This window comes from Gopherus flavomarginatus, chromosome 5 (genome assembly GCF_025201925.1).
Source record: "Gopherus flavomarginatus isolate rGopFla2 chromosome 5, rGopFla2.mat.asm, whole genome shotgun sequence".
Taxonomy (NCBI): Eukaryota; Metazoa; Chordata; order Testudines; family Testudinidae; genus Gopherus; species Gopherus flavomarginatus.
The window spans coordinates 7649314-7659576 of record NC_066621.1 but is presented as its reverse complement, the minus strand read 5'-3'; the positions used below and the strand labels follow the sequence as shown (position 1 = coordinate 7659576).

At 43.2% G+C, this 10263-nt stretch overlaps 1 protein-coding gene across 1 annotated transcript; it reads right to left on the bottom strand.

Annotated features, from left to right (window-relative positions):
- Positions 1 to 9075: 9075 nt before the first annotated feature.
- Positions 9076 to 10032, bottom strand: LOC127051731 (olfactory receptor 1102-like). The gene has a single exon (XM_050954425.1). It carries the CDS (start codon positions 10027 to 10029, stop codon positions 9076 to 9078), a length of 954 nt encoding a protein of 317 aa, XP_050810382.1. The 5' UTR covers positions 10030 to 10032.
- Between the last annotated feature and the right edge of the window lie 231 nt (positions 10033 to 10263).

Genomic DNA, 10263 nt, shown 5'->3' with positions numbered 1-10263 from the left:
GGATGTAACCATGCACATTCCTGAAGAAAAGTGTAGATCAGAGAAGAGTGTGATGGAGAAGCAAGAAACAGCTGCTGCTGAGTTTAGTTCCTTAAGTCTAGATGATCCAGGACTGTGGACTCATTTGAGCAGTAGCCGGAGGGACTTCCTTGTACTGCACAGGCCACAGCAAGTGAAAAACTTCATGTTCCCCAAAGACAATGAAAATAGAAGTTTCCATCCAACACATTCCTGGTGTGAAATCCTCAATGGTGACAAAGTGGAGAGGCAATGGCTTATGTACTCAAAAACGCAGAACGCTGCATACTGTTTTTGTTACAAACTCTTCCAGTCTAATGTTCCAGCCACATTGGGTTCTACAGGAACAAAGGACTGGAAAAATCTGTCTAGAAACGTTGCACGCTATGAGAAGGCAGCAAATCACCAGAGAGCATTCCATAGGTGGAAAGAGCTTGAGATGAGACTAAGGTTAAAGGCCACCACAGAAGATCAGTATCAAGAGAAGATTGCATCTGGCAAAATTGCCATTGTGAGAATGCTTGCTACCCAAAGTCTAGCACTGCGTGGCACTTCAGATCAGTTATATGTACCAAACAATGGAAACAATCTTAAAATTGTGGAGCTGATGGCTGAGTTTGATGTTGTACTCCAGGAGCATCTAAGAAGAGTCACCACCCAAGAAATGTACACACACCACTACCTTGGGAAAACAATTCAAAATGAGATCATACTGTTACTGGCAACAAAAGTCAAACAGAAGATTGTGGTAGATCTGAAGTCAGCAAGATATTACTCTCTTATTCTGGACTGCACACCTGACATCAGCCATACAGAACAAATTACTTTAATGCTACATTTTGTAACAAAAGAACCTAGTGAAAATATCCCTGCAATGATGCCTGTCAGAGAGCATTTTCTAGAATTTATTGACATTGATGATACTACAGGAGCTGGCATGACAAATGTGCTTCTTAAAAAGATGGAAGATATGGGAATTGCGATAGCTGACATGAGAGGTCAGGGCTATGATAATGGTACCAACATGAGAGGAAAGACGTTCTGAAGAGTGCATAGAAGTTGGCAGAGGAACTTCACACTGAAGCTATTTTCCCACCCGTTCAAGAGTCACCGGGGAAGAAGACATTTTGATTACAAGGCTCAAGATAATCCCATAAGAGACCCCAAACAACAATTCAAAGTTGAATTCTTTAACCAGGTGCTAGATTGTGCAATTGTGCAAGTCAGTTGAAGAATGTTTCATGCAACTCAAGGAACACAGCAGTATATTTGGGATGTTGTATGCAGGAGCAGTGCCAGGGCTTTTGGTGCCCTAGGCAGGGGTCCTTCCGCGCTCTCAGTCGGCTGCAATTCTGCGGCGGGGGGGGGGGGTCCTTCCACGCTCCCGGTCTTCGGGGCACTTCAGCGGCGGGTCCTGGATTGAGTGAAGGACCCGCTGCAGAATTGCAGCCGAAGACTCAGAGCGCGGAAGGACCCCCTGCCGCTGAATTGCCACCGAGAGCAGCAAAATGCCGCCCCTCCAAATCCTGGTGCCCTAGGCGACTACTTAGGTTGCCTAAATGGAAGTGCCGGCCCTGGTTGTATGACACTCCAAAACTCCTCACTATACTTGTCAAGGTTTTTTCCCCCACTTTGAACTTTAGGGTACAAATGTGGGGACCTGCATGAACACTTCTAAGCTTAATTACTAGCTTAGATCTGGTAACACTGCCACCACCCAGAAATTCAGTGTCTGGGGCACTTTCTGTCCCCCCAAAACTTTCCCCTCCCTGGGTTGCCTTGAGAGGCTTCATCAGTTCTCTGGAGAACACAGATCCAAACCCCTTGGATCTCAAAACAAGGAGAAATTAACCATCCCCCTCCTTTCCCCCCACCAATCCCTGGTGAGTCCAGACCCAATCCCCTTGGATCTTAGAACAAGGAAAAATCAATCAGGTTCTTAAAAAAGAAAACTTTTAATTAAAGAAAGAAAGGTAAAAATCATCTCTGTAAAATAAGGATGGAAAATACTTTACAGGGCACTCAGATTCATATAGCCCAGAGGAAACCCCCTCTAGCCTTAGGTTCAAAGTTACAGCAAACAGAGGTAAAATCCTCTCAGCAAACAAGGTACATTTACAAGTTGAGAAAAACAAAATTAAAACTAATCCGCCTTGCCTGGCTACTTACAAGTTTGAAACATGAGAGACTGATTCAGAAAGATTTGGAGAGCCTGGATGTACTTCTGGTCCCTCTTAGTCCCAAGAGCGAACAACACCCAAAACAAAAAGCACAAACAAAGACTTCCCTCCACCAAGATTTGAAAGTATCTTGTCCTCTTATTGGTCCTCTGGTCAGGTGTCAGCCAGGTTTACTGAGCTTCTTAACCCTTTGCAGGTAAAAGAGGCATTAACCCTTAACTATCTGTTTATAACAATACCTGAGAAGACCTACACCAGCCATGCAGGGCACTAGAGGCAGTGTTGACACATGATGACATGCACGATATTGATGTGAGTCCAAATATCTTGGACTAGATGGTCAGTATCTTGGGTGGTGGCTTCTATTATTTCAGCTATCTTACTTCATAAAGGATCTTAACTGCTTCCTCCATTTATCTTGAATAAATGGTGGCTAGCACACCCATAAGAATTAGCATGGTCTGGATTGCCCATAGATTAAAAACACCCTTGTTGGCAGCCATCAGCACAATTTTATTTATTTATAAATTTATAATTATTTATAAAGCCAGGGCTTTATAAAGCTGCGCACAAGCGACCAGGGAGCTTAGCGAACAGGAGCTGCTAACAGGGAGTTTTGCAAGGGAGTTTGGAAGGGGAGTAGGAAGGGAGGGGGCTCCCTTGTTGGTCTCATCTGTGACCCATTGGTCCCTTGAACCCATAACCTGAGCCACATCGAAAACCCTTCTGTTCACAGCAAAGAGGAGCGGACAGAGAGCTGTAGACAGGAATTTGAGACTTTCACAGAGGGAGGCTTAAAATGGTGAGGAGGACCCGTAACACCTGTGCCAGCACTGCTTCTGTCTCCTCCACCTGCGCCTGTAGCCAGACAGAGCACCAAAGCATGGATGCTTTTACCCAGATTCTGGTGTGGGCTTGCAAAGACTGTAATTTGCAATTTCCACTTACTGATATCCAGGCTGGGGGTGGCATCCAATGTGAAAGGTGCCTACTGGTGGAATCTCTCAGGCAGCAGGTGGGAGAGCTACAGGAGGAGGTGGCCTGGCTGAGGAACATCTATGTCCATGAGCAATTCCTGGACAGTATCCATGTGGAGACAGCTGATGGTGCTGTCCCAGTTGACGGGACTACTGACACTGCAGTGGAAGAGGAGATGCCTCAGGGTGTACCTGACACACCAGTGGAGGAGGAGGCTCAGGGTGGACACGGCCAGCTGGTTACTTCTAGCAGCGGGCAGTGCTCCACCGCTGCTGCGAACCCTCCTGTTGTGGTAAAAGATACAGCAGAGAAGAAATCACCCCCAACAGTTAAGGGGGTGAAGTCTCGTACCCCTAAGGCTGGGAGGTCTGCTGCCACCACTGATAAGAAACGTAGGGTAGTGGTGGTTGGAGACTCTCTGCTGAGGGGGACGGAGACACCCATCTGTCGCCCTGACCGTTCATCCCGGGAGGTATGCTGCCTGCCAGGGGCCCGTATCCGAGACGTTACAGAGGCTTTGTCGAGGATTATCCGGCCTTCTGACTACTATCCCATGCTACTCATCCATGTGGGCACAAATGATACTGCGAGGTGTGATGCTGAGCAGATCAAGAGTGACTACAGGGCTCTGGGAGTACGGGTTAAGGAGTTTGGAGCGCAGGTGGTATTCTCTTCGATTCTTCCTGTTGAAGGTAGGGGTCCGGGCAGAGACAGATGCATTGTGGAGGTGAATGCCTGGCTGCGAAGATGGTGTCGCCAGGAGGGCTTTGGCTTCCTCGACCACGGGATGCTACTTGAGGAAGGACTACTAGGAACAGATGGCGTTCACCTTTCGAAGAGAGGAAAGGCCTTATTCGCGCACAGACTGGCTAACCTGGTAAGGAGGGCTTTAAACTAGGTTCGACGGGGACAGGTGAGCAAAGCCCACAGGAAAGTGGGGAACAAGACCTGGGAGATGGGTTGGAAGCAGGAGGGAGCACGGGCTATAATGGCAGAGAGGAAGGAGGGTCAGGGCAAAGCTGGGAGGCAAAATCAAACAAGTATCTTAGATGCCTTTATACAAATGCAAGAAGTATGGGTAATAAGCAGGAAGAACTGGAAGTGCTAATAAACAAATACAACTATGACATAATTGGCATTACTGAAACTTGGTGGGATAATACACACGACTGGAATGTTGGTGTGGATGGGTATAGTTTGCTCAGGAAGGATAGACAGGGGAAAAAGGGAGGAGGTGTTGCCTTATATATTAAAAATGTACACACTTGGACTGAGGTGGAGATGGACATAGGAGACGGAAGGGTGGAGAGTCTCTGGGTTAGGCTAAAAGGGGTAAAAAACACAGGTGATGTCGTGCTGGGAGTCTACTACAGGCCACCTAATCAGGCGGAAGAGGTGGATGAGGCTTTTTTCAAACAACTAACAAAATCATCCAAAGCCCAAGATTTGGTGGTGATGGGGGACTTCAACTATCCAGATATATGTTGGGACAATAACACCGCGGGGCACAGACTATCCAATAAGTTCCTGGACTGCATTGCAGACAACTTTTTATTTCAGAAAGTTGAAAAAGCTACTAGGGGGGAAGCTGTTCTAGACTTGATTTTAACAAATAGGGAGGAACTTGTTGAGAATTTGAAAGTAGAAGGAAGCTTGGGTGAAAGTGATCATGAAATCATAGAATTTGCAATTCTAAGGAAGGGTAGAAGGGAGTACAGCAGAATAGAGACAATGGATTTCAGGAAGGCGGATTTTGGTAAGCTCAGAGAGCTGATAGGCAAGGTCCCATGGGAATTAAGACTGAGGGGAAAAACAACTGAGGAAAGTTGGCAGTTTTTCAAAGGGACGCTATTAAGGGCCCAAAAGCAAGTTATTCCAATGGTTAGGAAAGATAGAAAATGTGGCAAAAGACCACCTTGGCTTACTCTTGAGATCTTGCGTGACCTACAAAATAAAAAGGCGTCATATAAAAAATGGAAACTAGGGCAGATCACGAAGGATGAATATAGGCAAATAACACAGGAATGCAGAGGCAAGATTAGAAAAGCAAAAGCACAAAATGAACTCAAACTAGCTATGGGAATAAAGGGAAACAAGAAGACTTTTTATCAATACATTCGAAGCAAGAGGAAGACTAAGGACAGGGTAGGCCCACTGCTCAATGAGGAGGGGGTAACAGTAACGGGAGACTTGGAAATGGCAGAGATGCTTAATGACTTCTTTGTTTCGGTCTTCACTGAGAAGTCTGAAGGAATGTCTAGTATAGTGAATGCTTACGGGAAGAGGGTTGATTTAGAAGAGAAAATAAGCAAAGAGCAAGTAAAAAATCACTTAGAAAAGTTAGATGCCTGCAAGTCACCAGGGCCTGATGAAATGCATCCTAGAATACTGAAGGAGTTAATAGAAGAGGTATCTGAGCCTCTAGCTATTATCTTTGGGAAATCATGGGAGACGGGGGAGATTCCAGAAGACTGGAAGGGGGCAAATATAGTGCCCATCTATAAAAAGGGAAATAAAAACAACCCAGGAAACTACAGACCAGTTAGTTTAACTTCTGTGCCAGGGAAGATAATGGAGCAGGTAATCAAAGAAATCATCTGCAAACACTTGGAAGGTGGTAAGGTGATCGGGAATAGCCAGCATGGATTTGTAAAGAACAAATCATGTCAAACTAATCTGATAACATTCTTTGATAGGATAACGAGCCTTGTGGATAAGGGAGAAGCGGTGGATGTGATATATCTAGACTTCAGTAAGGCATTTGATACAGTCTCGCATGATATTCTTATAGATAAGCTAGGAAAGTACAATTTAGATGGGGCTACTATAAGGTGGGTGCATAACTGGCTGGATAACCGTACTCAGAGAGTAGTTGTTAATGGCTCCCAATCCTGCTGGAAAGGTATAACAAGTGGGGTTCCGCAGGGTTCTGTTTTGGGACCGGTTCTGTTCAATATCTTCATCAACGATTTAGATGTTGGCATAGAAAGTACGCTTATTAAGTTTGCAGATGATACCAAACTGGGAGGGATTGCAACTGCTTTGGAGGACAGGGTCAAAATTCAAAATGATCTGGACAAGTTGGAGAAATGGTCTGAGGTAAACAGGATGAAGTTCAATAAAGATAAATGCAAAGTGCTCCACTTAGGAAGGAACAATCAGTTTCACACATACAGAATGGGAGGAGACTGTCTAGGAAGGAGTATGGCAGAAAGAGATCTAGGGGTCATAGTGGACCACAAGCTTAATATGAGTCAACAGTGTGATACTGTTGCAAAAAAAGCAAACGTGATTCTGGGATGCATTAACAGGTGTGTTGTAAACAAGACACGAGAAGTCATTCTTCCGCTTTACTCTGCGCTGGTTAGGCCCCAACTGGAGTATTGTGTCCAGTTCTGGGCACCGCATTTCAAGAAAGATGTGGAGAAATTGGAGAGGGTCCAGAGAAGAGCAACAAGAATGATTAAAGGTCTTGAGAACATGACCTATGAAGGAAGGCTGAAGGAATTGGGTTTGTTTAGTTTGGAAAAGAGAAGACTGAGAGGGGACATGATAGCAGTTTTCAGGTATCTAAAAGGGTGTCATCAGGAGGAGGGAGAAAACTTGTTCACCTTAGCCTCCAATGATAGAACAAGAAGCAATGGGCTTAAACTGCAGCAAGGGAGATTTAGGTTGGACATTAGGAAAAAGTTCCTAACTGTCAGGGTAGTTAAACACTGGAATAGATTGCCTAGGGAAGTTGTGGAATCTCCATCTCTGGAGATATTTAAGAGTAGGTTAGATAAATGTCTATCAGGGATGGTCTAGACAGTATTTGGTCCTGCCATGAGGGCAGGGGACTGGACTCGATGACCTCTCGAGGTCCCTTCCAGTCCTAGAGTCTATGAGTCTATGAGTATGAGTCTATTTTATTTTATTTTATACATTGGTAATTGTTGGTTTGGTAATTGGCTCTCTCATTGATTTGGCAATAGGTATTTGGTGTGTTCATTAGTAATGGGTATTCTAAATGGTTGTTTATAATTGATATATTAATTGGTAATTGGCAATTTGGTATTGTTATTGGTAACTACCTGTTCTAATTTGTATAATAAAACACATTATTTATTATTTTTATTATACACATTGCAGCAGCAAATTAGCAGTTTCTAAAGAAATGACCAGTTATGAATAACAATTACAAATGACCAGTTAGAATATCTGAAGGAACATAAATCCACACCATGTGGAAGTTGAGCATGGGAGTTTATTATGTACAGAGCTGATGGAGTGTCACCTTGCTTATTAGGCTCAGAAACTCTGTTAATCAATTGGTTACAATGGATTATATGGATTTATCATGGAGGGGTGGAAAGTGACGGGGTAGGTAGTCCCAAACCCCAGATAGGTCTATCAGCAAGATGAGATAACACAGTAGCCAATGGTCAAAGATTACATAATGTCTCCGCCCATGGTTTCAGGTTAACAAGTTAACATTTAATTAGTACTTTAATGAAATGCATTAATATAAAATATACTATATGGAGTCTATAGAAATTAAGCAACTCCTCTGATTGTCCAACAGGTACATACCTAGGAGTTGAAGCAAAGAAACAGTGAAAGTACATGGCAATAAAGATTGTTTTTCAAGTTGCTCATTTTAAGGCAGGCATTGGTCCCTGGGAAAGAGAGGTGGGAGGAGGCCATATCTTATACTGACATGCTTGAACCTTTCATAAACTCAAGGTTGGTGTGTGGGAAGAACTTCTCGCTACAGAAGAAACAAACACAACAGAACCAGGACTTCTTTGTTCTGTTCTGCGACTTTGAATAAGACACAATTATTCAGTTATTGCTCCAACATCTGGCATTTTGCTGATTAGGCTTTTTTAGCAAAGCAAGGTTATCTTTTGTTTATTCTGCTTTCTCTTAGCTAATCACTATTTGCTAGGCCTCCGGTCTCTTGAACAAACTCTGGACTTCAGGTCTGGAAAAGAGCTGGCACAATCCATATACCAAGTTATTACATAAGATGCACATGGATTTTAACCCTTCAATATCAGCCTCTCACCCCCCTGTACCCTGTTACAATGTAATAGCAAGCATTTGTATTGTATATACACTTGTAATTAAGTAAGCCATCAAACAGATATAAACCTTGTTTAATGCAAATGAATGTTAACAGGAGTGTTAATTCTTGCACATTAAAAACCCGTGGTCATTGTGTGTGAGATTAAAGATCAAACTCTCTAAATGCATTCCTCTTTTCCCACCATGAAGAAAGAACTCACATTGGGGCCATTCTGCCAACTGGGTTTCTGTGAGAAGAAGCAATAGATATGGAAACAAGGAAAAATTCTTCATCTCTTGGCTTTTTGGATGCTAACATGGCAGAAAACTCTACCAGGAGGTGGAGATCCCCAGAATTATTCTGGGTAGCCCTGAAACACTTTTGGGAAAGAGACGGAACTCTACATTTCTTCTACCTTTTGAAATTATGGGCTGTGACTCACCTGTACATATATTTTTTTATCTGCTTTAACCTCTCAATAATTCTCATTTCCTCTTCTTGGTCCCAGATCACCTTTAGGACACGCTGGAATGCCTATCTTGGCTCCCTTGCTCCAAGATGAACAATATGTAGGAGCCAGATGCCTCTGTTGAATATGCTTGCGGGTAGGTACAGATCTGCCTATCAAAGTTGCCCAGATTGGGTATAGGTTCTGAGATTACTGGTTTGAAATTGAACCTCAGGTAAGTAAATCAGATAATTTCCTAGGAAGAAGGATTTGGCTTTTGTTGCTGTCAATGCTGTTGACAGAAGGGTTATACATAGAATTCATTAACTAGATTACACAAGTGAGAAGTTGATACATTACTTCCTTTGAAGCCATGCATTCTTTATTGTTTTATAAAATTGTTAATTATTAAATTTATTGGCAAATAATTTTATCTTAACTAAGGCTCTCAGGGCATCCTTCACATCTTGGTTTCTCAGGCTGTAGATGAGGGGGTTCAGCATGGGGATCACCACGGTATACAATACAGAGAATATTTTGTCTTGGTCCAAAGAGTAACTGGATGTGGATCGGAAGTTCAAGAAGAGAATTGTCCCATGGAATATGGTGACAGCCGTCAGGTGGGAGGTGCAGGTGCTGAAGGTTTTCCATCTTCTATTAGTAGAGGGGATCCTGAGGATGGTGCTGAGGATGTAAATATAGGATACCAAGACTGATAGAATAGTTATTATTTCAATTAATCCACCAAGGTTAAATATCAGGAGTTCATTCGTATGGGTGTCAGAGCAGGAGAGCGATAACAATGACGTAATAGCACAGAAAAAATGATTTATCTCCTTAGATCCACAGAAGGACAAACTGAATGTGAAACCTGTGTGTACCATGGAATGCAATAGGCCAATTGTGTATGACCCAACTACCAGTAAGACACAGACTCTAGGGGACATGATAATTGTGTAGAGCAGAGGGTTACAGATGGCCACATACCGATCATAGGCCATCACAGCCAGGAGGAAACATTCTGTAGTGCCCAGGGCTAAAAAGAAGTACAATTGTGCTGCACAGCCAGCCCAAGAGATGGCTTTCCTCTCCTCTAGGAAGCTCACAATTGTCTTGGGTGCGGTCACAGAGGAGTAACAGATATCTAGGAAAGATAAATTACTGAGGAAATAGTACATGGGGGTGTGAAGCCGAGATTCAATCCTAATTAACATGATAATTCCAAGATTCCCCACCAACGTGATGGTATAAATAGCTAGAAAGAATGCAAAACTGATAGTCTGAAGTGTTGGGTTTTCTGTTAATCCCACAAAAATTAATTCAGTGGCCTCTGTGGTATGGTTATTCACAGCCATTTTGTCTAAACTGAGTTATCTATATTTGACAAAAGAGAAGAGACAGACATTAGATGAGATTATATAGGCAGCTAAATTAACTGCATAGAGATGAACGATTTGTGTCAATCACTTTCTTGCTTTGTAGTCTTAACATCACGTGCATGAGGAGCTATGTTAGAAAGTGTTTCCATACCCCAGTAAGAGCCGTTTACACCACATCCTGGTGCTATTTGGTATTTTTTTAACATTAGG

Excerpts from the sequence above, each read along its gene's own strand:
- LOC127051731 (XM_050954425.1), bottom strand. The coding sequence starts at position 10,029 with ATGGCTGTGAATAACCATACCACAGAGGCCACTGAATTAATTTTTGTG.